Consider the following 26094-nt stretch of genomic DNA (forward strand, 5'->3'; position numbering starts at 1 on the left):
GTGATGTTAAAGTCTATTTCATGTACTTCTCCTGCAGTTTAGTGGTGTGGGGGGGGGGGCGGTGGTGAGGAGAAATATTATGTGCAGAGGTACAGAGACCTGAAACACTATGGTGTGTTCTGAGAACTGTGTTAAGTTCCAGTGTAGACTAGAACATATGTTGTCTTTGTATGGGTAGGAGGAGACCAGAAGCTGGATCAGGAAAAGACCCTGTGGGAATGTTATTCTCCACTTAAATACCAAAACCAGTAACCTGTGTTCTTTCATACCTTTCTTAATTTAGTGTTCTTCTCTTGCCCAAATTTAATTTTCTCAAGAGTAAGTCTGCCTAGGTATGTGTCAAAGCTGGCACATTTCTGTATCAGCTTTTAATCTCTTAAATTTTTTCTGTTAAAATTTCTGGTGGCTTAAGAGTAGAATTTAGGAAGAATAAAACAAAAATCTGTGACAAAGATTTTTTTGGAATGTTTTCTGACCTTAGATTCTTGGTTTAATGGGTAAATATTCTTGCCCCGTGTTTAGAAACATGAAGTTGAAGGACAAAAATAAAGGAGAACTTAGTTAGGAGTCCATGGCTTAGAAAGTGACCTGCTAGTTGTCATGAAATCAATTTAGTGGGTTACAGCTAGCATTTAAATAAATTTATGACAGAATAAGATACAGTATATCTATTGGAGTGTGTATCAGATTGTTACGGAAAAATCTACTTTTGGTTATGGTAAGCAAAGTTTGAAAAACTATTTAATATTTGTATATGCTTCTAGCATTTCTGTCTATATTTTAAAGACAGTATCCGTTCATTTACTTGGGTATTTGGGAACGCACTGCCTCTCTTTCTCCACCCCATCTCCCATTCACTGGTGTACCACTATGTGCCAGATACTGTTCTAAAGCCTTTACATGTATTAACTCATTGTTGTTTTCCATTACATGAATGTTACTTTTATCCCATTTTTTCAAAAGGAGAAGCTAAGATGCCTAGTGATTATTAACTTGCCTGAAATTGCATAGCTAAGTTGTGAATCTGAGATCAGTTCAAAACCAGGCAGTCTTTTATTCAGAGCCCTTTTTTCTAACCACCAACCTTTAAAATAGTCACCTGTGCAAAGACACCTTTCTCAGTGCACTGTGGTTAAGTGCTGGAGGTATGTCTGAAAATGGTTCCTGATCTCATGGAACTTAGATATTTATAAATATGTTTGCAACATTCTATGTTTGTTAAATAAATAAATATATACAGACATGCCTAATGTGGGAAAATAACTATTGTTGAGTAACCATATGTAATTAGCATATTACTATGTTCCAGATTTCAGTATCATTGACTATAATTTCCATTGTATGGATATGCCATAATCTCACTATTCTTAGGTTGTCAGAAAGAACTTCCTAGTCCTTTCTTAGTAAGTAATGTTGAATGCATTCATTATTGTCATTTCAGATTACTATGTGAGGCTGTTTATAAAAGCAGAAAAATTTCAACTTAGTGGTATCTATTTCTAATTTTCTAAAGTTTATGCTTTAGCAGTAGTGTTGATCTACCTTCAGAAACGTTATATGGTAAATATTCAGTAGTTACAAACAACAAAATTCATTCGACATAAATGGTGTTCTGTGTTAAACCATCTTCCTTCAAAATCTGTTCTCAATATTGTCATTGTAGCATGTATAAACCATTCCTAAATACTTTTTTCATTCACTCAAATACTTGTGTGCCTGTTAGTTTTAGAGCATATCATGAACTTTCTTTTTTTTCATTTGTCAGTCATGTATCCAAAATGGGGTGTATAACGTTTTCACGTACTTAGATCATTGGTGCCTAGTGTGTTCCAGGTCTCTGGAAGTTAGATAATGGGCTTAGAACGATAAAGACAGCAGCTACCCTATTGGACATAGCATAGTGAAGGAGTCTGTAACAATTTGCATGGAAATGTATTTGTCTCTTTTATAAGAAGTGAAATGTTTTGTAGATAGATGCATAGACTTTAATACACATTAATTTTGAAATTAAAAGGTATGTGGTTGGGCATCAGATTTTCTAATGGGCATTCATTTTATAATTCGTTATTTGGCATATTAATAAAATGAGTTCTGCAGAAGGCTTAGGCTATTACTGATTAAGATATTTTTTAAAAGACCCTTTAGGTTTTTTACCGTAACAGTTTGACTGTTAAATGTAATAATTCCGTAACACTTTGTTTCAGCAATTTTAAAAATGGTTACTTTGAGTCATATAACTTGTTACCAAATAGTGGCATGCAGTATGGATACATGGTTTCCATGCATGGTTTCCATTCAAATTTGAAGTTGCTTAGGAGTTTCCTGTTCTTAATTTGGGGGATTTCTTTCAGTGCTTTTTGTTTCGCTTTTAGTTTAATAATGTTTTGAAGCACTGAAGGAAGCTGTCCATCTCCTTTGTTGTTGTTGTTGTTCTGTTGTTATGTTTTATTTTGTTTATATTTTTAGTGATAACCTGACTGAATGACCTCACCTCCCTCAGCTAATAAATTTCTCTTCCCTTGAGGCTAATACTGGTAGCAGTTTAAGGGACAGGGCCCAGTTGGAAAAATGTGGCTGTAGGCCTTTTTTTTTTCTTCTTCTTCTTCTTTTTTTTTTTTTTTTTTTGGAGTAGGCTTCACACACAATGTGGGGCTTGAACTCATGACTCTGAGATCAAGAGTCATAGGCTCTATCAGCTGAGCCAGCCAGGCCCCCCAGCAGTGTACCCTCTTAAGGAGGATACCTTTCATGTTCATTTTTGTTTGGTCACCTAAAATTTATATCTGCTGTGATTTTCAAGTAATCTTTAAAAGATCTTCAAGTATATAACTTCATGAAAATGCTGGATGTCATTTGTAGAAATCAAATGGAGTTTCTGGACTTTAGTGATTATATGTGATCCTAATTCTTAGTGGCTTTACTAAATGTGTATGCAGTTTGTTTACAAATTCATTTACAGACATTGACTAGGTTTTGAGTGAGATGCTTTATAAAATTAAATTATTGTTATATCGGCCAGGTTGAAAAGCAGACATAACTGTTGGATGTGATTTCTTCTGGAAGATAGATTAGCGTAGCAGATTACTTAAATCTCTCTGAGCCTTGATCTCCTCCATGTAAAAGGAGGCAAACACCCTGTCAGTCTTAGGAGTAGTAGATCAGGATGAAATAACATGAAGCGCTAGGCACAGTTCATGGCATAGTGTCGATAAGTGTTAGCCTCAGTACCATCGCTTTCCTCAGCAGTATTTTACAATAATACTGTAGTACAAAAGTGCTGATACTCTGTCCGGAAGATCTAGATTTAAGTTCTAGTTCTTTTACTGCAGTCTTTCTTGGATCAGTCACTTGACCACAGTGTATTCATTTTCTCTTCTATAAAATGAAGTTCTGAAAATTAAATGGTGTAATGAGCGAGTGCTCCAGATCTAGTCTTTTTTCTTTGTTATCTAGCATATTTATTATAACTTGCTTTATTTCCCAATAGTTGACATTAATTTTTATGTGCAAGGGAGAAGAGCTGTAATTGAGAACATTAACCTGATAGTTGTGTGGAGGACACATTTATTTGGAGGAGCAGAATGTAGGAAGAAATGACAGTGCCCTTCCAGGTAGTTGTTAATGCATACAGACCCTGTGAAAGGCTTCAAGCTGAAGTGGGAAAGGTCCGGGGATAACAATCAGCTTAAAAAGATGGCTGTGTCTGTAATGATTTCACTGGCCCAGGTCTCTTGATTCTGTTCTTCATTAGTTTCTTCCTGCCTGTTCTGGTAGAGTTCTTTCCTATATGCGATCCTGCCACTATTACTAGGTTTCTGAAGAGTGACTTACATTTTGTAATCTGCTTTCCCCACAACCTGCAGTAAATCTAAATCTCAGAAATACGTAATTTTCTGACATCGGACTATGAAAGGTTTTCATCAGTTGAGTCTACTTTTTCAAGCAGGAAATGGTTCTACTTTCTCCTTACAACATACCTTTTAGCTCTAGCTGGGAGATTGGTCATTTTCCATTTCTTGTCTGGTAACGTGACACAGGCTGTTCCACAGGCCCAGAGTATAACAGACCTCTACCAGTAACTCCCCACCCCCCTTTGGAAGCCCTTCTTATGGCTTGCTTTTATTAAAAATTTCCTCATCGGTCATCCCTAAGGTAATTTTAATTGCTTTATGACAAATTTGTATGGTAATTGGTAGCAATACAGTATTGGTAATTTAGTTTTACTTTGTGTAGCTTCAGTTATTTTTTCTGGTAACTATTACAGAGTGCCAAGCTTGAGGCAAGAGGAGAGTGAATTCTTAGATTTAAAATGGGACATACAAACTTTTATCCTATCATTTTAATAACCAAATGTTTTAAATGTTCTTATATAACAAAGGTGGGTTGGAGTGAGGAGGAAAGGGGGACAGACAACCTGCCAAGGCAGTCACAGAACCGCAGTACAACTTGATTGTTAGCCATCTATTGTCCATTGATACGTGCATACTCTTAATAAAAGTAAGCTTAGGACGAGCATACTCTTAATAAAAGTAAGCTTAGGGGCGCCTGGGTGGCTCAGTGGGTTAAAGCCTCTGCCTTTGGCTCAGATCATGTTCCCAGGGTCCTGGGATCGAGCCCCACGTCGGGCTCTCTGCTCAGTGGGGGATCCTGCTTCCTCCTCTCTCTCTCTGCCTGACTCAATGCCTACTTGTGATCTCTCTCTCTCTCTCTCTGTCAAATAAATAAATAAATTCTTAAAAAAAAAAAAAGCTTTAAAAACCGGAGCTCCATGGAATTTCAGTTTAATGACTTCAGTGGAATTAAAATGATTCCATAATATTAACATCAGGTTGGGCAGGACCCTCTGCTATTTTATTAATGAGTTCCCTTTTGTGCAGGGGTGTGGGTGATTTCCAGCTCTCATCCAACACAGAATACGTTAGGGACCTACCAAGTGTTCAGACCTGTCTTTTAGGTTATTTTCATTTCTTCAGAAGAACTGAAGAATCTGTTGGGGCAAGAGATTTGTGGGGGTTGATGGATCTCCATAAAGCAAAGGCTGTCACTCCGACCACTCTGAAGCACATACTCCTCGTTCATCTGAGGGTTCACATTAAAAATGACAGGGTGACAGAGTAGCAGCAGCAGCCTCTTTGATTTTCTTAGTCATGGCAGCAGTTAACAGTGCATTAGTGGCTTAACACACCAACACTTAAGTCCTTATTTTTTTGTTTTTGTTTTTAAGTCATTGAAATTATGAGACTATCATTCACATGGAAGCATTGTAGTTCTTCGGAACCATTATGATCTCAAAAGGAAAGGAGAATGATACAGATACACTGGCTGAGGTGTTTTGAGGTGCATCGAAGTGTTCCAAGCTGTGACTTACCTTAACATGTTCTTGAAGTACCATGGCGTGGATTAAAAGGTATGCTTTAGAAATCTCCCAGTGACCCCAGGGTCATGGATAGAATGAACGCTCATGATTCTGTATTTAGTTATCACATATTTTAAGAGATTTTAATATTTAGATTATAGATGTGGTTATAGATTTATGGTAAATAGTACTTTTTATTTTGTTTTTAAAAAAACCATATATCACAAGCTTGATGCGTGATTTCTCCTTCCCTTCCTTCCCTCTTTGAGATACAGTTATAGAAGACACTGGGGTAAATATTTTCCCTAGATTTTAATAGTAATGGGCTGTAATTTCTTTCACCAAATAGTTTAGGTATTATTCATGTATTGGTCTGTAATTAGCTTTGTGGTTTACATCATAGACTAGTTTCTTTGCAGTGCTGTCATTTCATGGCCTGAATAGGAAATAGATGAATGTTTTAGTTGGAGCCTTAATTCGACCAAATAAAATAATTCTTACGTGGACCATTTATAGTTTGTGCTTTTTGTCTTTTCCAAAGAATTTTTCCTGAGAGAAAAATGCATGGCTCCCTGTTAACAGTGATTGTTGTTGCTTCACTAATTGTATGTGTGCAATTAATTATTTATGTGTTTGTGATATGTAGTCCCCCTGTTATTTGTGGTTGCTAATAGTGGTAATTCTAGGTTTCATATTACCCACTTAGCTGTCAAAAATTGTTAAGATATTTATGTTCATACATTTTATTTGACTGATGTAGTCAAAACCAGTTTTTAATTATTTGAAATCTTGGAAACCTGCTAATTTTGTACTGTGTGCTTGCTACTGAATGTTTTCTTACGGATGGTGGAAGTGAATGAACCCAGGAAGAATGCAGAATTTATTAATGTTACATTAAGTTCAGAATTTTTTATCTTTAGGATAGTAAAGAAAAATTTGTTGGGAAGGTAATGGTTTAAATCATGGATAGATAAATTTAACAGACATACACTAGTGCAGTCTGTAATTTTTATCACTTACGCTGTCTTATGTTAAGATCCTTTTGATATGTCAGCAGTTAAATTCTAAATGAAATTTAGTTATTAAACCTAAGACAAAACTGCTTTATGTTAAATTCCAGTCTATAATGACAGTGATCTAATCAAGTTTCTAGGTAAAGTAGGCAGCTTATAAACCAAGGTAGTCATTCACTTCAACCAGGTATTTTATGTCTGATGGCACACAGTAGTGTCTGCTCTCCAAAAAAGATCTTTTCTGACATAATGGGTTGGAGATGATATTTGATACATTGTTTATAAAATGTAATTCTCTATAATATTTGCCACTTCTACTTAAAATACCTTTTTTGGGGTAGCATTTGAGCATCTGTTTTAACTCCACACAGGATTCTTGATCCACAGCTAGGGTTGAGAACTCCTAGGAAGGGTTTATAGCTTAGTGGTTAAGAGCTTAGACTTGGGGGCCAACTGACCTGTGTTTCCGATCTAACACTTAACTTTATTATTTTAACAGGGTATAAAAATTATCTAAAAACGTTTAAATTTGTATATTAAAAATATAGCATAAACATATACATATATGATTTATGTTAATGCATTTTATATGTGTGTATATAAAATATGTATTTATCTCGATATAAATGTCTGCCGGTATCAATAAATTATACACACAGGAAGCCAGTGTTAGACTAACAGTGGTGATGACTATTACATATCAGATCAGGAACTTGTTTATTTGGTGGAGGGGAGTAGGAGGGTGCTATTAAATATTTTTCTTCTCTTTAGTCTTACACATTCTCATATGATCTTCCTAGAGCTAAATAAACAATCACTATTTGATGTTTTCAATTCTTTGGGCTTTTTCTCATCAGTGAAAGATGGCCAATAGAGACCTAGAATTTATCTATTGTCCTCTTAGCCTGCTGGGTTGATTTGTGTGTCTCTAAAGCTATGTTTTTCAAGTTGCAGGTTTCAGCCCACTCATTAGTGGGCAAAGAAATCAATTCAGTGGGTTATGACCAGCGTTAGGAATACATACTAGAATAGAAAATAAAATATCAGCACATACTCAGTGTAGAAAAGAGTATTTAAAAAATACTTTCAAGTTTTTAAAATGCAGAAATAAACAAAATATATAACCATTTATGTGATTGGGTTGTTTTAGTAGTTGCCTACCATAGTCACAGATGTCCATCACAGGTACTGTTAGTTCTGTCTTGTTATGCCTTGCTAAGAAGTGACCAGGATAGGTTCCAGTTTGTGGCTGGTATTGGTACTCCATGCTCTTTATCACTTTCAAGGATAACCCTTCAATCCCCTTGCTTTGAAGTGAAGGTTATTACTGGACAGTATCTAAGGAGTAGATGAGAATAGGAGAACATAATAATAGCTTTTGGGTGGCATTAATCAAGTCTGTTTTATCAAATAGAGTGATGTACTATACTGCATCATCTATATTATATGCATGTACTATATGTGATGTACTATACTGCATCATGAACACACAAAACAGTGATGTATACATACATTCTGGTGCTTATCATCTATAGATCTGTGTCTTCAGACTTCCAGTAGCAGCCCATTCTGGAGTCAGTGTAATAAGTTGTTGCCTTTCTCCCCTAATTAAGTGAAGCGGAAAAGAACAGAATAGCAGATGTCATGATTATATCCCCACAATATGGTTTTGTAAAACTTTATTTCCAGGAGCATGTGTATGTACTGAACTGCAGAGACCCAAGTTCGGGTAATGATGAGCTGAGAAACTAGATGAAAATCAGTCGTAAATCGAGGTTGCCAAACTGACCTCAGTCAGAAAAGACTTAAAGATATCTAAAGCAGGATTATCAGCTCAGTAGTCTTACCTCTGATGGTAAGCTATATTTAATTAGATGTGAGACCTTGTTTTTGTTTTTTGTTGTATTGTTGGTGCCCCAGCTTGCCCTGATAAATATTTATAAAAGCTCATAGGTAAGAAATTTTAGAATATTTCCTAGTTGAGGAGGAATTTACTCTTACTTTACATTGATGAAAATGACCCATTCAATTAAAAAAATGCCAAACCTGATAATATATACTAAAACCCACCCAATTCATTTTCCTAGTCCTTGTATGTTAAGGCTTTTTCATGTAATAGGTGTTTCTTTAATCAGAAGGTAGGTAAAAAGTTTAATGTTGCAAAAAGATTAAGCATAAATCAGATATATGACAATATTTTGAGTAGTTTAATGTTAGACCTTTTATATATTTGTTTATTTATGATTAGTGCATTTGCCTTCTGCAGTGTCTTCATAACAGGCAGATTATCTGTTTTACAGATTTGTTGAAGATAATCACAGAGTTCCTGGTGAATATTTTAAAATAAATAAAGCTTCAAAGTAGGACAATATCAGCATATGTATGTTTTAGGATTGTGTCTAAAATACAGTTTTGTCCTCCTTAGAAAACAATAAGAGAATGAAGATTTCTGGTAAATCGTTTCATAGCAATGGAATTTGTATATTAGTTTTCTACACTTGGGAGTTGAAAAATGGAAGAAATCTTTGCCAGAATAGGAGGCCAAAAGATGATAAGCACAATTCATCTTTCTCTGCAAGTTCTTGGAATTTGAGTCAAGCATACATAGTTCCTGCTCTGAATTGGGTATGATGTACTAAACATAGAAATCATGTTTTGAAATTACAGAAGATAAAGTAATAACCACCCCCCTAACCAGTGGATTAAATATCCCGATGATGGTTGCTTATCTTTGCACAGTATGTAAAGGCATATGTTGCTGGTGGTGAAGGGAGAAAACAAGAGCCTATGTATTCTATTACTTTGTTTTCCCCAAACCTCTCTCCCGCCCACCAACCTGACGTTGCCTTCTCCCAGAGTCTCCCAATTCTTCTTCTGCTTATCAACAGCATTGCTTGGCTTTTCAACATTATTTTAGCCCTGTTCCTACGACCTCACCACTTGTTACCTCATGCTGCTTGTCCTGTTGAGAGTACAAGGTATCATGTTGTTACTTTGTGGCATTTGTTCTTCAGAACTGTGTCCCTCTAGCTTAGTTATCATCATGTGTGAGAATGAGAGCAACTTTTGTTGTTGTTGTTGTTGTTTTTTGGTAGACTTTTCTTCCTAAAGTGTAGTTTAGAAAGAAACTAAACTACGTTCTAGTTTAGTTGGCCTAGAATGGAGATCAGTGGCCACAGATGGCACTCCAACCCCACACCTAGGAGTAGAAGAAAGAACATATCACAAATTACTATGTTAATTATTACAAATGCTTCCAGTATACTTTTGGTTACTAAAAACAAGTTAAAAACCCTCTGGGAATGAAGATGAGCTGCTGGAGAGATTTTAAAAAGATGTTTTTGATTCTGAAAACAACAAAGTTTTAAAAATCTTTTGTATAAATGTAGCATTATTAGCATTGGGCACTTTCTCAAGCTAATTTATATCCCATTATTTTGAAAAAAAAAAAAAAAAGCTATTTTGCATTTGTCTGGGATCTGGGATATCTTATTAAAATAATACTTTAGAATCCCATCTCAAGCATGAACCTAATTGAAGAGTGGAATATGCTATACCAGTAATTGTTATGAAAATTAAGGAATATCCTCCTTTTCAAAAATAAAATGAGGTCAGTTTATTTTGTAATTTAAAAAATAATTTATTTATTTAATTTAGGTTTTGGGGAGGAGAGTATATGTAGGAATCGGGGGAGAAGGAGAAGGAGATAATCTTTTTTTTTTAAACAACAGTCAGTGTTTATTAATTCACATGGTTTCTGTGTGTTCAGAATTTGGGGGCAGTTTAGTTGGGTGGGCTTTTAAAAAATTATTATTAACATATAATGTATTATTTGCCCCAGGGGTGCAGGTCTATGAATCACCAGGCTTACACATTTCACAGCACTTAGCGTAGCACATACCCTTCCCAGTGTCCATAACCCAGCCACCCTATTACTAGCTCTCCACCCCCCAGCAACCCTCAGTTTGTTTTGTGAGATTAAGAGTCTCTTATGGTTTCTCTCCCTCCTGATCCCATCTTTTTTCATTTTTTCCTTCCCTACCCCCCCCCACCCCCCCCCCCGCCCTGCCTCTCAGATTCCTCATATCAGAGAAATCATATAATTGTCTTTCTCTAGTTGACTTACTTCGCTCAGCATAATACCCTCTAGTTCCATCCATGTTGTTGCAAATGGCAAGATTTCGTTTCTGTTGATGGCTGCATAGTATTCCATTGTGTATATATACCACATCAAGAATCTTAAGCAGACTCTGCACTGAGCACGGAGCCTGACATGTGGCTTGATCTTGCCACCCCAGGACCGTGACCTGAGCTGAAATAAAGAGTCAGAGGCTTAACAGACTGAGCTACCCAGGCGTTCCTGTCTTATAGTATTGAAGTAGGTGATTATGAGGAGAATATTCTGTAGGTGAGCTGGAAAGTGTGCACACATGCCAAAACTGTTGCTTAAATGAGGAGTAGTTGCACTGATCTGTGATGTAACCAAGTTCTAACAGTTCAGAGTGAGTGAACTGCAGATATACTAGTGGCAGCTTTCACTGCCCCCATAAGTCTTCAGGCATTGCTTTAGCAACTATCATGTCAGCATATAGTCTTTAAAAATAATGACTGGAAATGTACTACTTCGGAAAATAGTGATCAGAAAGGACAACTGCGCTCCACCACCCCCCACCGCCCATTCCTTGATTATTTATTATGAGGAATCCTGGGGAGGAACTCTTGGGGTGGTTGGATAGGACAAAGCATTTTCAAAGCACTTAATTTTGGTTGAGTGCTTTTGTGTTTCATTACAATAGTGGGTGGACAGAGGTGATTAAAAATGTACCCCTGGGGATAAAAATATATGTTTATAAAAAATAAAAAATTATATTAAAAAAATGTGCTAGAAGTGCTGATGGTAGCAGCTAAGCAGCTAGATTAATCAATATGCATGAAATTTAGCTTTCTTGAAACTCCATTTTGATTGAAATTCTTGTGGAAAAAGTAATCTGTGAGTGAGCACTTGTGACCTGGGGTAGGGATGGGGAAGATACAGTTACTGTGTTATCAAACTGGAGTGACTTGGAACAGGTAAAACCCAGTGAAGGCACTTTTGAAGTAAAAGCTGTTGCTCCAGATGCTGGGAACGAGTTTTCAATCGTACCCTCCCTACCTCTGCATTTATATACTTTGTTTTGTTGTCTACCATATCCTCTGCCGCAAGACACTGACTGGTCATAGCAGGTACTTAGTAAATATTTGTCAAATGAATGAACTTTTGGTAATGCAGGTTGTTACGATATGTGTCTGCCCTGCCATGGCAGTTTACCAATGGAAAGAATGAGTGGATGTATCAGGAATTAATCACATTTTGAAAAGATTATAACTTCTACAGTTTTGTCATCAGTGAACTTTTTTGTGAGTTAAATTGTCTATTAAAGACCAAGGAAATCTTTGGGACCCTGAGTGTCTCAGTCAGTTAAATGTCCGATTTTTTTTTTTATCTCAGAGCAGGTCTTAATCTCAGGGTCGTGAGTTTGCGCCCCATGTTGGGCTCCACGCTTCAATGTGGAGCTTACTTTAAAAAAAAAAAAAGGGCAAGAAAGTCTTGAGTGGATAATAGCTAACATTTAATGAGTATTGGACTTACAAAATGCCACCTGCACCTCTCCAGGTTGTTAAAATTAACATTTGTATTTTATATATGTGGAGACTGAAACTCTAGAAAAACTGTGAAAGGGCTAGAGTTGTTTTTTTGTTGGAAAGACCTGGACTTCAGGGGAAAAGTGGAAATAGTTTATACAATAATTCAACAGATTTTACTCACAATGGTAGATCTCCAAGTGTGAGATTTTTTTTTATAGGGAAAGAATGATTGTGATCTTTGCTTGTATCCCACAGAAGAAAAGCTCTGTATTTGAACTAAAACATTTCCATATTTGGGATTGACCAGATTTAATTTGTTAGGAGGTGGACAGTTGCCCTTTTATGGCCACTAGGCACTCCATCGCTTTTATTTCTCTTTAACTTGGTGGCTCTGGCACTTCCTCAAGCAACCCTTTTCTTTTTTACTGCTGTCTTGCATTCCAGTGTTCTTTCTCCTTTCTTCCCTTCTACCCTACAAGCTCCTCCCTCCCTCATTTACATGCAGCCTGAAAAAACAAGAACATTTGTTCTCCATTCCTCTTACTTAAAATAATATGTGAACAGTGCTTTCGAATCCAAAAACTGGGCAGATCAAGTAAGAAATGAAGATGTTATGAAAATAATATAAAATACAGGTCCTAGCAAGTTGTCCAGAAGTCAAGAGGGCTGACCTCACGACAAGTAGTGTTCCTCTTTCAGATTAAAAGATTTGTTAAGTATAATGACCAGACTAGTAGGATTAATTCTTGAATACTAGAACCAAACCAAGGCACTGAGGGATAACCAGGGAAAAAAATTTAAAATTACCAATTTAAATGACTCCCCTTTAATTTTGGTTCTCATTCTGAAGTTCAAATTTATACTTAGAATTAAGGCTCTAACTCTAACTTCAGTCTTAAACTTTTTTTCATACCTAGGAACCACCATGATTTTAAAAGCCCAGGGTGTTAAATGTGTTAATTGCATCATTATATTGACATATTAGTGTTTGATTATTGATATTACAGTGCAGAACTGCTTGGGTGAAATTGCTGAAAACCTATACCTGGTATATGTAAGTTTTCCTTTCAGTTAGTTTTAGACTCATCAAAACTACATGAAGGAACATGGACTTCTGAGGACTTCTTTTCAGGTGTATTGTTTTATTGTTTGTAGCTCCATTTAGGTCTTTTTTTTTTTCTTCAGAGATTGTATTTGCCAGAGAGAGAGAGAAGACAGCGAGAGAGAGAACACAAGCACGGGGAAGTGGGAGAGGGAGAAGCAGGCTTCCCTCTGAGGGGGGAGCCCAATGTAGGTCCTGATCCCAGACCCTGTGATCATGACCTGAGCCGAAGGCAGATGCTTAACGACTGGGCCACCCAGGTGTCCCTCCATTTAGACCTTGATGTCACTTATAGAATCTGTCAGAAACATGGATTATCACTTTTTTGAAGTTGTGTATTGCTACTGTTGAGCAAGTAGTAACAGTAATGTTTATCAGGACACTTTCCATGGGAAAAGTAGTTTAATGAAGGTAAGAAAATTGTCATCATCATAGGTTTTTGACTTGGGTAAAATAGTTCCTTTATCTCTGCATTGTAAAACTTGTAAATTTAATATCAGTTTATTTGGGAGACTGTAATTTTTTTCTCCATTGTAGAAAATAATTTATTTTAGATTGATTTGTTTATAATTATTATTTAATTCAAAGTAGTCTAAACATTAGAGTTTAAGACCTACCATTCCATAATTTTTTTTCTGTTGCCTTTTTTCTCTTTTTTTAATAAATGACTTGCTATTTCGGTTTATTGGTTTAGTGAACACACACTGTCTCTAGGCTTATATTTGAAAACTTCATGTTAATACTGTACACTCTTGAGTCAACATTAATGAGAATAATACAAGCTTGTAACTTTGGCCATATTTCTCTGATGTGCATTTCTGCTATTTAAAAAAGAAAAAAAAAAAAAAGATTATTCAGCACGAAAGTTAGGGCCTGGAAGAAAAATCCACTGTGCATGTTTAATTTATTGTGGAAACAAGTTGGCATTTTTTTTTTCATTACAGGGATATTTAGTTATAATTCTTTAAAGGTTCTGTATTCCATTAATCCCTAGAGCTATTAACACTTCAGATATTCCTGGTTTATTTAACCTTATGCCATTGTTTCATATTCTCTCATCCTTGAAATTCAACAGTTTTGGTTTGCTGAGAAATAGTTTACAGGTTAAAAAGTGATTTTCTGAAACATTAAATAAATTTTCATGTGATAGGCGGTTTGTTGAATGGAAAAAGCAAATAAGCATTAATTCTTCAGTGAACTAGGGGGAAAAGAAGTCCTTATTTGGGGAAGGCAAAGAAGATAAACAGTTTAAGGAGTGTGGCTCTCATTATCTTGACCTTAGTATGGTTGGTATGTAATTAGAAGTTGGGGAAGGTCCTACCTTCTGACTTTCTGAGCTTCAGTTTTCCTTTCTAAGTTTGAAAGAATGCCTGCTTCTCATGTTGTTAATGAGAAGTAAATGAGAGCATATATTTGTTGTATCTACTTTTCTCTTCTGATATATGAGGCCAGTTTAGGAAGCTGTGGATGTAAGTAGTAACGAGAGCTTCGTCTAACCTTACGGAATCAGGAATGGAAATGAAGATAATTTGAAATACAGTTGGTAACATTAGTCAGTGAATTGCTTGTGACAGAAGGCAAGAATGAGAAGAGGTCAGTAATACTCATAACTATAGAGAAGAGAAACTGCATGTCTTTTGGGAGTACACGGATATGGAAGTTGGTGAAAGGAATGTTAAGAATTAAGTTGTTACTGTGGAGTTTGAAGAAAAATGTATCCTCCTATTTTTTCATTAGACAGTTGGATGTCAGGCAGTTGACTGGGCAGTCAATTAGTAAATTAGCCCTAACAACAGCTTTGCAGTTTGCCTAATTTAAATTCATAGCACAGCAAAATACTGAGTAAATACATAGCACGGAAGACCCACATGGTGAGAGTTCAGCCTGCATCTATAAAAGGCTTTATCCTGTTTTCTTCATTGCTACCCCTTAACTCCCAAAGCTTTTGCTCCTTCCTGGATTAGTGCTTCACCACCAGAAGTTACTTGTGACTGATATTTTTAATCACTTCACGGTCATTCTCAATGCAGCACCTTTCTTTTCATCTGCGTTGGGCAGAGAGGCTCCTCATATGATTGTTAAGAGTATCAAGTTGCTTGTAGCACCACCCAGGGTAAAACGGTTTGCTGTCAGATTGCAGGGTTGATAAACCCCTGTACCCCTGTCTTGTGTGTTACTTTCCAGTGCCCCCCCCCCAATCACACACACACCTCCTGAGAAGCTTGAGGGAGCAGATACTAGCTACTTGTCCTGTGTTTTTGGTCCTAGGGGTGCATGAAGGCAGTGCGACAGGGTAATGGCTCAGATATACTTCAGCAGAAAGCCATTCTTTAAGCTTTGAGCTGTGGTTAAGACCATTTCTTCCTAGTAGTTTTGGCGTTACCACAAATGCAGGTTTATTTTAATACGACATGTGATAATAGAAGGCAAAGTTAAAATGTGGAAGAAATATCATTTGGGTATTAACATTCAGGCAGAAAGGCATTTCTTTATTCATGCAATGGTGTTATAAAAAACATTTTGGAGGGGCACTTGGGTGGCACAGTTGGTTAAGCATCCAACTCTTGGTTTTAGCTCAGGTCATGATCTCAGAGTTGTAGGACAGATCCCTGTGTGGGATTCTTCACTCCACGTGGAGTCTGCTTGGGTTTCTCTGTCCCTCTGTCCTCCCACATGCACATGTGGATGTGCAAATGCTCCTTTTCTTTCTCTCAGATGAATAAATCTTTTAAAAAATTTTGGAAATCTGTTCCCTATTCCGAACATATGAATTTTGATTTTATTATTTTTGTTTATTAAAATTCTCCATTTTAATTAGGTGTCCTATTTTACATATTTTAAGATGATAATTGCCGTCTCTTACTTTGCCCTTAGGAACAGGTTTCTTTGAAAGTGCTTAACTATATTACAAACCTGAGTCATAGGGACGCCTGGATAGCCCAGTCAGTTAAGCATACTTTGGCTCAGGTCATGATATCCAGGGTTGTGGGATCCATCACCACCCCCACGGGCTCCCAAGGAGTCTGTTTCAGATTATCTGTCCCACTGCCCCTCCCCTACACTGTGTACTCGCTCTCTTAAATAAATAAATGATATATTTAAAAACAAAAAAATAAACCCAAGTCAGAGCCTTACCTTTATGCGTTAGACTTTATTATGGCTATCCTATCCATAAATGTTCTGGTCTGGGTTATTTAAAAGGAAAATAAAAGGCGGATGCACTGCTGAATTCAAATACTTGAGAATGCCAGACTGTGTGTTTGAGATTTGGCTATTTAAGAAATTGACCAAACATGGCTTGTTGGAGTTGGGCTAGTACTGTGTCTGTATAATTTCTAACAACAGAAAAAAAGAATGTAAAGCTCTTTGTTAGCTGAAGATGTCTGTGTAGATTCTTGGTCCTTTTCAACTCAGAAAAAAATGTACTTTAGAGAATTATGATTGATAGTGTAAATAGTAGAATCATGAAACTCTCATAGTTCCCATTGCAATTGTAACATTTGCCCTTGTGCAGGGAAAATGTAAGAGTAATTGTCCAATTTATGACATACATAGATGTGCACACATGTCTGTCGATATGTGTGTAGTAAGGTATGACTGCCACAGTAGTTGTCTTTAGATTTACCGAATTTTATGTATTTATAGCTTTAGACAGCATTATTTTTTTACTTTTTAGTATTCAAAGAAAAATTTATCCTTTATAAAATTTAGTCAGTAGCTGAAATATTAGGAGGGTAATGAAAGAAGGTTTCTGAACTTTCAGGTTTTTTGTTGACCCCCTCACTGAAGCAAATCAAATCTTTTATCATAGAAAGTTTTAGAATCAGTTACTGCACTTTAAGAGTCTGTCATAAAAATTCATGCTCTAGGGGCACCTCCATGGCTCAGTCAGTTAAGCACCTGCCTTCAGCTCAGGTCATGATCCTCTGAGCCCCTTTCCATCACACTCCCTGCTCAGCAGGGAGTCTGTTTCCCCTTCAACTCTGCCCCTCCCACCTCTCATTGTCTCTCTCTCTCTCTCTCTCTCTCTCTCTCAAATAAATAAATAAATAAATAATCTTTTAAAGAAAACTTCATACCGAGGCACTCTCTTCACATGTTGGTATCCGGAATTGAACTATAATTAAATTCTATCTTAATGCAGAGCATATGGAAAATCATGAACAAAGTTCATGTTATGTTTTGTTCAAAACAAGTACATTTTGAACAAAATTTACCATTATGTAAGCTTGGGCAAGGTAGTTTCTAAGCTAATTTCTTCATCTGTGTAATGAGGTTAATAGCACCCACTTTATGAGACTGATTGATGTATGAAGTAGAGATATGTGGGCACAGTTCCTAGCCTGTGCCAGTTTTCTACTAGCTGCTATTACAGTGTAATCTATATGGTTAGGGACTGTGTTTCTTATTTGTTGCCATGTGTTGCAAGTCTAGTGCAGTGCCTAACATAGTAGGCACTTAAATATGTATTAAATAGTCAAAATAAAAAGGAACCATGGGACGTCTGAGTGGCTCCGTGTGGGTTAAACGTCTGCCTTTGGCTCAGGGCATGATTCCAGGGTCCTGGGATCGAGTTCTGCATCAGGTTCCCTGCTCTTCGGTGAGTCTGCTTTCTTCTCTGCCTGCCGCTCCTCCTGCTTGTACACTCTGTCTCTGACATAAATAAAATCTTAAAAAAAAAATAAATAAATAAAAGGAAGCAGAATCTAGGAAAACAATTATACTTTCCCTCCTTCTTCTTTTCAGTTTTAAATGAGATAGGCAAAGGAAGCCAATTTTAAAATTAATAATGGGAGCATTCCAGTCCTAGTACATAATCAGTATTTTTCCATGACACTGCATGATTAGTGATTTTTTAAAAAGGCATAATCTTGTGATAGATTATTTGCCAAATAGAAGACCACAGATGATCCTAATTTTTTGCCTACTAAGTAGGAGAGAAGATTGTTGGAATATCTGATCTACAGTTTGGCTGGTGAGGGAAGAAGACCAGTTTAGTTAGGACTTAAGTCCTCCCTGGTATAATATTTAAAAAAAAAAATTTTTTAAGATTTTTATTTATTTGTTTGACAGAGAGAGACACAAGAGAGGGAACATAAGCAGGGGAAGTGGGAGAGGGAGAAGCAGGCTTCCCGCCAAGCAGGGAGTCCTGTGTGGGACTACTTCCTAGGACCCTGGGATCATGACCTGGGCCGAAGGCAGATGCTTAATGCCAGAGCGACCCAGGAGCCCCAGTATTTAACTTTTCTTAATATGGAATACATACATCTTGGAATGGTGTAGCCAAGGACTAGAATCACCACCTTATAAAATTTTGATGTTAGAACAAAATTTGAAGACAATAGGATTGCAGTCCATGAAAGAACTTTTTTTTTCCAAAAAAGAGAAAAAAAGCCATTCATTCAAAAATACTAAAGATACATATATTTATACATACCACACCCAAATATTTTTCCAAATTAGTAAACCTACAAAAACAAAGCACACAAATTGTAAATGTACAAGAAAGTGAAATTTCACAAAGTGAATATACATGTGTGACCATCACACACCAATATGGAAAGAAATTATCAGCTTCCTAGAAGGCCTCTTGTAGCCACTTTTAGTATTAGTCTCTATACCACTCTTTTGAAGATAACCTGTATCCTGGTGAACAGTGCAGATGAGTTTTGCTTATTTTTGAATTTCATATAAGCAGAATTAGACAGTTTTGTATCTTTTGAGTCTGGTGGCTTTTGCTAATGATGAGCTGATCACATCTGTGGTAATAGTTTGTTCACTTTGATTGCTGAGTAACACTCTATTATATAATTATTCTGTAATTTATTTGATCCTTGACAGTGGCCTTTTGGGTTGTTTCTGGTTTTGGGTTATGTCTGATGATGCTATGGACATTTTTATACATGTCTTTTGGTACCCATTTATACACATGTGATTATAACGTTTTACTACTCTTGAACTTCATCAGCAATAATAATCAAAGTCAGCAAGCATATATTGGAAACTTTGTCCATCATCTTAGTAGTATTGCTATATTCTCAGGTGTACTTTTTTAAAAAAATATTTATTCATTTGACAGAGAGAAAGAGAGAGCGAGATCACAAGTAGGCAGAGAGGCAGGCAGAGAGAGAGGGCGGAAGCAGGCTCCCTACTGAGCAGAGGGCCTGATGCAGGGCTTGATCCCAGGACCCTGAGACCATAACCTGAGCTGAAGTCAGAGGCTTAACCCACTGAGCCACCCAGGCATCCCTCTCAGGTATACTTTTATTAAGGAAGAGACACGGACATTTATGTACTGCCTGATTGCATGGTACTGCTTCTGAGGCTGTTCTGTTCCACAGGCAGAGTCAGGATTAAATTAGGAAGAGACCCATTGGACCTGACTTTTTACAGGAAAACATTCTTTTCTTACTTCTCCTGTTTCCTTTTGCTTGGCCTCTCTCCTCTGTGTTTATCCTTTGATTCCTCACCAGGTACATGGAAAATTTTATTTTTAGAGTGTTAAGACTCCATATAGACTCCAACTTTAAAATTGTGAGGTCTTTTGGCTTAATAGTTACTTTTTTTAAATAGAAAATTACCTATTTTTCCATAGTTTGTTAATTTTTTGGAGGCAGGAACTTACTCTGAGAAACCTCCTGAAATGTAACTTACTTGTTTTCCTCATATCCTTTTCTATTAAAAATCTCCTTTTTGCTGTGGGTTAAGCTTCCCTAACAGAAATCATCAATGGGTACTTCTTGGGGTTGTGACCTATCTCAGTGCCAAATGCATCTTGTTCACTTGTCCTAGGTAGTGGTTAACAGGTAACTAGAGCCCTTTCCAGACAGATTTTATACACTAAATGTTGCATGTATTTCTAAGAGTGGAACCCATGAAGGACAGGTGAAAAAAAAATCCTGTTATGGATGGTTGTATACTCCTATAGCTTTCTCCTTCTCCTTCAATTTTTGTTCATTCATTCATTCATTCATTCATTCAGAGTGAGAGCACACTACAGCAGGGTGGAAGGAGAGGGACAAGCAGGCTCTGTGCTGAGCGTGGAGCCCTCCTTAGAGCTCAGTCACAGCCTGAGTCAGAATCAAGAGTCCAGTGCTGACTGAGCCACCCAGGTGCTCCACTCTTATGGCTTTCTAAATTTCATTTTAGGTAGGGGGGAAATGTTTTTTATTTTGGCTGGCTTCTTCATTCCTTCCTTCCCTCCCTACCTTCCTCCCTTGTCTTACTAGGGTTGGAAAGAATATTTAAGAGATGAGAGAAAAGTTAATACTTTTTCTCATTAATATCAGATTTATTTCTTCTGGCAAAAAAATTTTAGTTGAACACCTAGCCTTCAGAGAACTGAGAGGGGAAAATTTGTAGAGAGGGGAAAAAAGTCTTCACTACTTATAATTTGAGTTGGGGATGAGAAATAAGACGAGAAGTGTGTGGGAGAAAATTTTGTGACTTCATTTCATATATAAGCCAGTTGTCCATGATCACTTGTGGATTTTCTCTGAAAGATGTTTAGTCCTGAACAGTTTCTGATAGGTTGCTGTGTGTTCTCTGGGCTGCCCTTCCTTGAAAGGTAGAGATTTTCAGATAAACTCCTTTCTTTCGTGTCTTTGCTTTAATAGTAGTAGGACCATTTGTGTGTGTGTACACATGTGTACTTTTCTCTCTCTCTCTCTCTCTCTCTCTCTCTATATATATATATATATATATATATTCCTCATTTATTTTGGCACCTCATTGTCTGTTTTTAAATTACTAGGCAGCTGTCACTTGACCTGGTACTAACATAGGACCCCTCAAAGCTAAGCCACTATCCCCCTGTAAGTCATAGTGTTTTTTTTTTTAAGATTTTATTTATTGATTTGAGAGAGACAAAGCAAGAGAGACAAGTGGGAGGAGAGGGAGAAGCAGACTCCCACTGAGCAGGGAGTCTGATGTGGGGCTCAATCAATCCCAGAACCCTGGCATCGTGACCTGGGGAGAAGGCATCATGACTTAACCAACTGAGCTACCCAGGTACTCAGTTATATGACTGTAAGCCATAGCTTAAAGCAAAACTAAATGTATTTTTTTGTATAGTAAAATATATAGAACCTATGGTTAGTGCTGTGAAATGTGTAAGCCTGATGATTCACAGATCTGCACCCGTGGGGCAAATAATACATTATATGTTAATAAAAATAATTTTAAAAATATATAGAGAACCTAAAATAAACCATTTCAGCTATTTTTAAGTGTACAGTTCAGTTGTAGTAAGTACATTTACATTATTGCACAACCATTACCACCATCTGTCTCCAAAGCATTTTAATCTTCCCAAACTGAAGCTCTCCCCCACCCCATGCCCGCCTCCACCCCAGCTCCTGGCAACCACCATTCTACTTTTCTATGAATTTGATTGCTCTAGGCACCTTAGAGAAATGGAATCCTAGAACATTTGTCCTTTTGTGTCTGGCTTATTTAACTTAACATAATGTTTTCAAGGTCATCCACATGGTAGCATGTATCAGAATTTCCTTTTTTTAAGGCCAAATAATATTTCATTGTGCGTATATGCCACATTTGCTCATCTCTTCATTCACTGGTGTAGGCATTTGGGTTGTTTCCACCTTCTGGCTGTTGTATATATTGCTGCTCTTAGCACTGGTGTGCAAGTATCTGTTTGAGTCCCTGCTTTGACTTCTTTTGGGTTTATACCCAGAATTGGAATTGATGGATCAAGTAGTAATTGAGTGTTTAACTTTTGGAGGAACGACTATAGTGTTTTTTGCAGCAGTTGCACCATTTTATGTTCTTGTCAGCAATGTACAGGATTCCAGTTTCTGTGAATCATCTCCAACCCTGTATTTTCTGTTATTGTTGATGATCGCCATCATAATGGGTGTGAAATGGTATCTCAGTATTGTTTTAATTTGCATTTTCCTAATGATTAGTGATGTTGGACATCTTTTCATGCTTTTGTTTATCTTCTTGGACAGATGTCTATTCAGGTCCTTTTCTTAGGTTTTTTTTCCTTTCCTATTTTTTTCAAAAGAGTTTTAAAAATTTATTTAACAAAGACACAGTGAGAGAGGGAACACAGCAGGGAGTGGGAGAGAGAGAAGCAGGCTTCCCACCCAGCAGGAAGCCCGATGTGGGCCTTGATCCCAGGACTCTGAGACGATGACCCAAGCCGAAGGCAGATGCCCAACAGTGAGCCACCCGGGCGCCCTTCCTTTCCTATTTTTAAATTAGGTTTTTTGTTGTTTATTTAGAGGTGTTCTTTTTATATTCTGGGTATCAGTTATATGAGGTGGATGGTTATTTATATTTCTTTCTTTCTCTCCCCCCCCCCCAAGATTTTATTTATTTATTAGACAGAGCAAGACAGAGCGAGAGAGGGAACACAAGCAGGAGGAGTGGAAGAGGGAGAAGCAGGCTTCCTGCTGAGCAGGGAGCCTGATGTGGGGCTCCATCCCAGGACCCTGGGACCATGCCCTGAGCCAAAGGCAGATGATGAATGACTGAGCCACCCAAGAGCTCCTATTTACATTTATTTCTAAACCAGTATACATAGGTATTTGTCTTGAAGGATCCATTTCAGTTTTACTGTATTTATTAGAGTAAATACCATTGAGTAATCCAGCCTTGACGAAGTAGTGGTTTTATTGGGTGCTCATGCAGTGCCAGGTACTCTTTTAAGATGCTATACACATATGAACATTTTAGATTCTTGAAATAATCCTATATGGAAGGACTTTTTTTTTTTTCTTTAAGATTTTATTTATTTATTTGACAGAGATCCAAGTAGGCAGAGAGGCAGGCAGAGAGAGAGGAGGAAACAGGCTCCCCACTGAGCAGAGAACCCGATGTGGGGCTCCATCCCAGGACCCCGAGATCATGACCTGAGGTCCCAGGACCCTGAGATCATGACCTGAGGCTGAAGGCAGAGGTATTAACCCACTGAGCAACCCAGTACTTTCACCCATGGAAGTACTTTTTTCTGAGGGAACTGAAAACAAACTAACTTCCATTAGTTTGTGTTAAAGCCAGGATTTGAATTTAAGCAACCCAGCTCCTGAACCACAGCACTTGGTTACCTCTCCCGTATACGTTTACATTTTGTGTTCTCATCAGATGACACTTTCACTTCTTGAACACTGCCTTAAAAGGTAGTTCATAAGGTCAGGTAAAGTGTCTAAAGGAGTTCTTAACATTAAGTTGCATTGTATTTCCCTTTGTGGAAGTATATGTTTTCCATAAGGGTGTGAATTGCTTTATTTGAAGTGGACATATTTTTTCTAAAGTAGCCTGCCCAGGGAAATTTGCAGAGACCATTTTTTTGAGTAAATTTTTAACTTGTATGCCTTTTCATTTTTTTTTTTTCCTTTTTTTATTTTAAGGCGGCTGTGTTCTTAACTTGGTGTGAGTTGATTTCTAGATAACACAATTTCATTTGCTATTTACCTAAATCAAACTTAATTAGTAAAGAATAAAACACCTGTTTAATTGTATAATGCATTGTAGAGCAAAATGGAATTTTTGCCACTATCACAGATAGTAATAGCGGCATTATCACATAATTTTGTGTGTAGGCTATATGTATTGTTTTATACGTGCGCTTGGGGTACAGGGTGAAAATGTAGATCTTATTTCCTCATTGAAAAATGAATGCTCTTTACTGGATCATTTTTTTGTTATATGTATATAGCTATGACTGGGAGGCAATAGGCAATCAGCAGTCTATTCCTGATTTTACACATGGAATTTAAAAATTTTTTGTTTATACAGACAATGCTTTATTCAGTATCTTGGTATGCATATTTGTCTACCTATATAATAAATATCCAGAATCAAATGGCTAGGAATTCAAAGTAATTGACATCTAGAATTATAATAGACATTGTTAAAATGTCTTCCAAAATGATTGCACAATTTTTAAACTCCAACAGTGCGTGAGATTTCCTGTTTCTCCACTTGTACACTAGCATTATCAAACTTTACATCTACAGTAAGCGAACCTTGCATAATTGTCGTGAGAACATAAAAGCTGTGCCAGGAAGCTGGCCATAGTCTTTTATGTGACACCTCCCATGAATGTTTTTTGATAGGTTTGTCACCACCAGTTTCTGTGGCAAGCAGGGTCAGGCCAGCAACTTGATCAGGAGATTAGTATTTCTCTGAGTGTGGCCTTTTTACTCTGATATAATTTTAGTATACAGAAAAATTGCAAAAATACTGTAAGGAAACTCACCCAGATATCTAAAGTATTAACATTTTACCACATTTCTTTTATTCCTCTATATATATACACAACATATTTATTTTCTTTAGATGATTTGAAGGTAAGAAGTAGACAACATACTCTTTTCCCCCTAAGTACTGCAGTGATCGTTTTTAAAAATAAGGACATTCTCTTATATAACCCCTGTACTGTTATCAAAACCAAGAAATTAAAATCAATATAATCCATTCTCCACTCTGTTAGTTTTTATTCACATTTTGTCAGTCTAAATAATGTACTTTAAAGCAGAAGTAAATGCTGGATAGTATGTTGTACTCAGTTATTGTATATCTTTAGCCTCCTTGAATCTGGGTCAATTCCTCAGTTTTTTGTCTTTTATCACCTTGATGCTTTTAAAAGTATAGTCCAGTTATTTTGTTGACTATTCCTCGCTTTAGGTTTGCTATGTTTCTTCATGTTTAGACTCAGGTTCTTCACCTTTTGGCAGTAACATCACAAAAGTGATACTGTATTCTTCTTTTACATTATGCTAGGAAGCAGTTGAGGTCAATTTGCCCCATTCAGTCTTTTGATACATGAAATTAGTTTGCCAAGTGTCTGATTGCCCCCTCTTGTGGAGGCCATAGATTTTAAGATGCATACTTCCATATGAGATCTTCATATACAGTATTAATGGATGCTAGTGTTCTCAGAACTCAGATATGCCCTCTGGAGAGGAGGACTTATGGCCATTGTAGGTTTAACCTGGGAAGGTCCTTTCTCAGGTACAGATTTTGGGGAAGACATCCTTAACATGGCAATAATCTTGGAGATACCTAAGGTGGCAGATGCATAGCTGGAGATGATGGTCTCAGTCACCCTTCTTTCTTTCTGCTCCTCCTGCTGCTTTTCACAATCGCTGCCAGATTATTACAAAGTTCAGTTGAAGATTTTCTTTTATTGTGAAGAAGAGGTAAAATAAAAGTTAAGGAACACAGTGCTTTTCAAATGTTTTACCCAGTACATGGAATCAAGAAGGGGAACATGTTTCTCTACCTGATGGGGCTACAAGCATGACTTGTCTTTGAAGTCTGCCCCATAGAGTATCTGTTCTAATAGAAACATGTTTAATACATGTGATAGTCCAGGAGAGTATGTTGTGCTTAATTGCTTTTGTTTTAGCAGCCAAGGACCACTGGTTACACCTTGATGTTTTTTTTGTTTTGTTTTGTTTTTTTAAGATTTTATTTATTTATGTCAGAGAGAGAGGAGCAAGAGTGAGCATAGGCAGACAGAGTGGCAGGTAGAGGTTGAGGGAGAAGCAGGTTCCCCACCAAGCAAGGAGCCTGATGTGGGACTCGATCCCAGGACGCCAGGGTCATGACCTGAGCCGAAGACAGCCGCCCAACCAACTGAGCCACCCAGGCATCCCACACCTCGATGGGTTTTGAGCAATATTGTTATCAAATGTGGTTCTTAAGGAAATAGCAAGCTCAAAACTAGAAATCAAAGTACGACAAATGTGGACATGTCTTATTCAAAGTTGTGTGACTTAAGAGGCTCTTTTCTGCCATGGATGGAGAATGAATAAGTTTTTTACACAAGAGATAAATTACATATTTATTTTAAAAATATTTTCAATTGGTCAGATAGTAATCTTCAATCATATTCAGTAGATACAATATTTAAGTTGTTTTTTAAAATTTTGCTTTTATTAATTATGTAGAATAACATCTTTGAATGTATGTCACTGTCCATTTGTCCTAATAGCATATACGTTCCATGAAGGCATAGATTTGTG

General features: G+C 37.0%; 1 protein-coding gene across 3 annotated transcripts in view; it reads left to right on the plus strand.

Moving 5' to 3' along the window:
* The window catches only part of RBPJ (recombination signal binding protein for immunoglobulin kappa J region), a 104074-nt gene that overhangs the window by 32725 nt on the left and 45255 nt on the right, over positions 1-26094 (plus strand). The window contains exon 2 of one of the 3 annotated variants that reach the window (XM_059382056.1): positions 5225-5407. The exons of the other annotated variants lie outside the window; for them this stretch is intronic. Within the exon in view, the coding sequence (XP_059238039.1) occupies positions 5391-5407 (17 nt within the window). The 5' untranslated portion in view covers positions 5225-5390. The remainder of the gene's footprint in view (positions 1-5224; positions 5408-26094) is intronic. 3 annotated transcript variants of the gene reach the window in all.

This window comes from Mustela nigripes, chromosome 1 (assembly GCF_022355385.1).
Source record: "Mustela nigripes isolate SB6536 chromosome 1, MUSNIG.SB6536, whole genome shotgun sequence".
NCBI lineage: Eukaryota > Metazoa > Chordata > Mammalia > Carnivora > Mustelidae > Mustela > Mustela nigripes.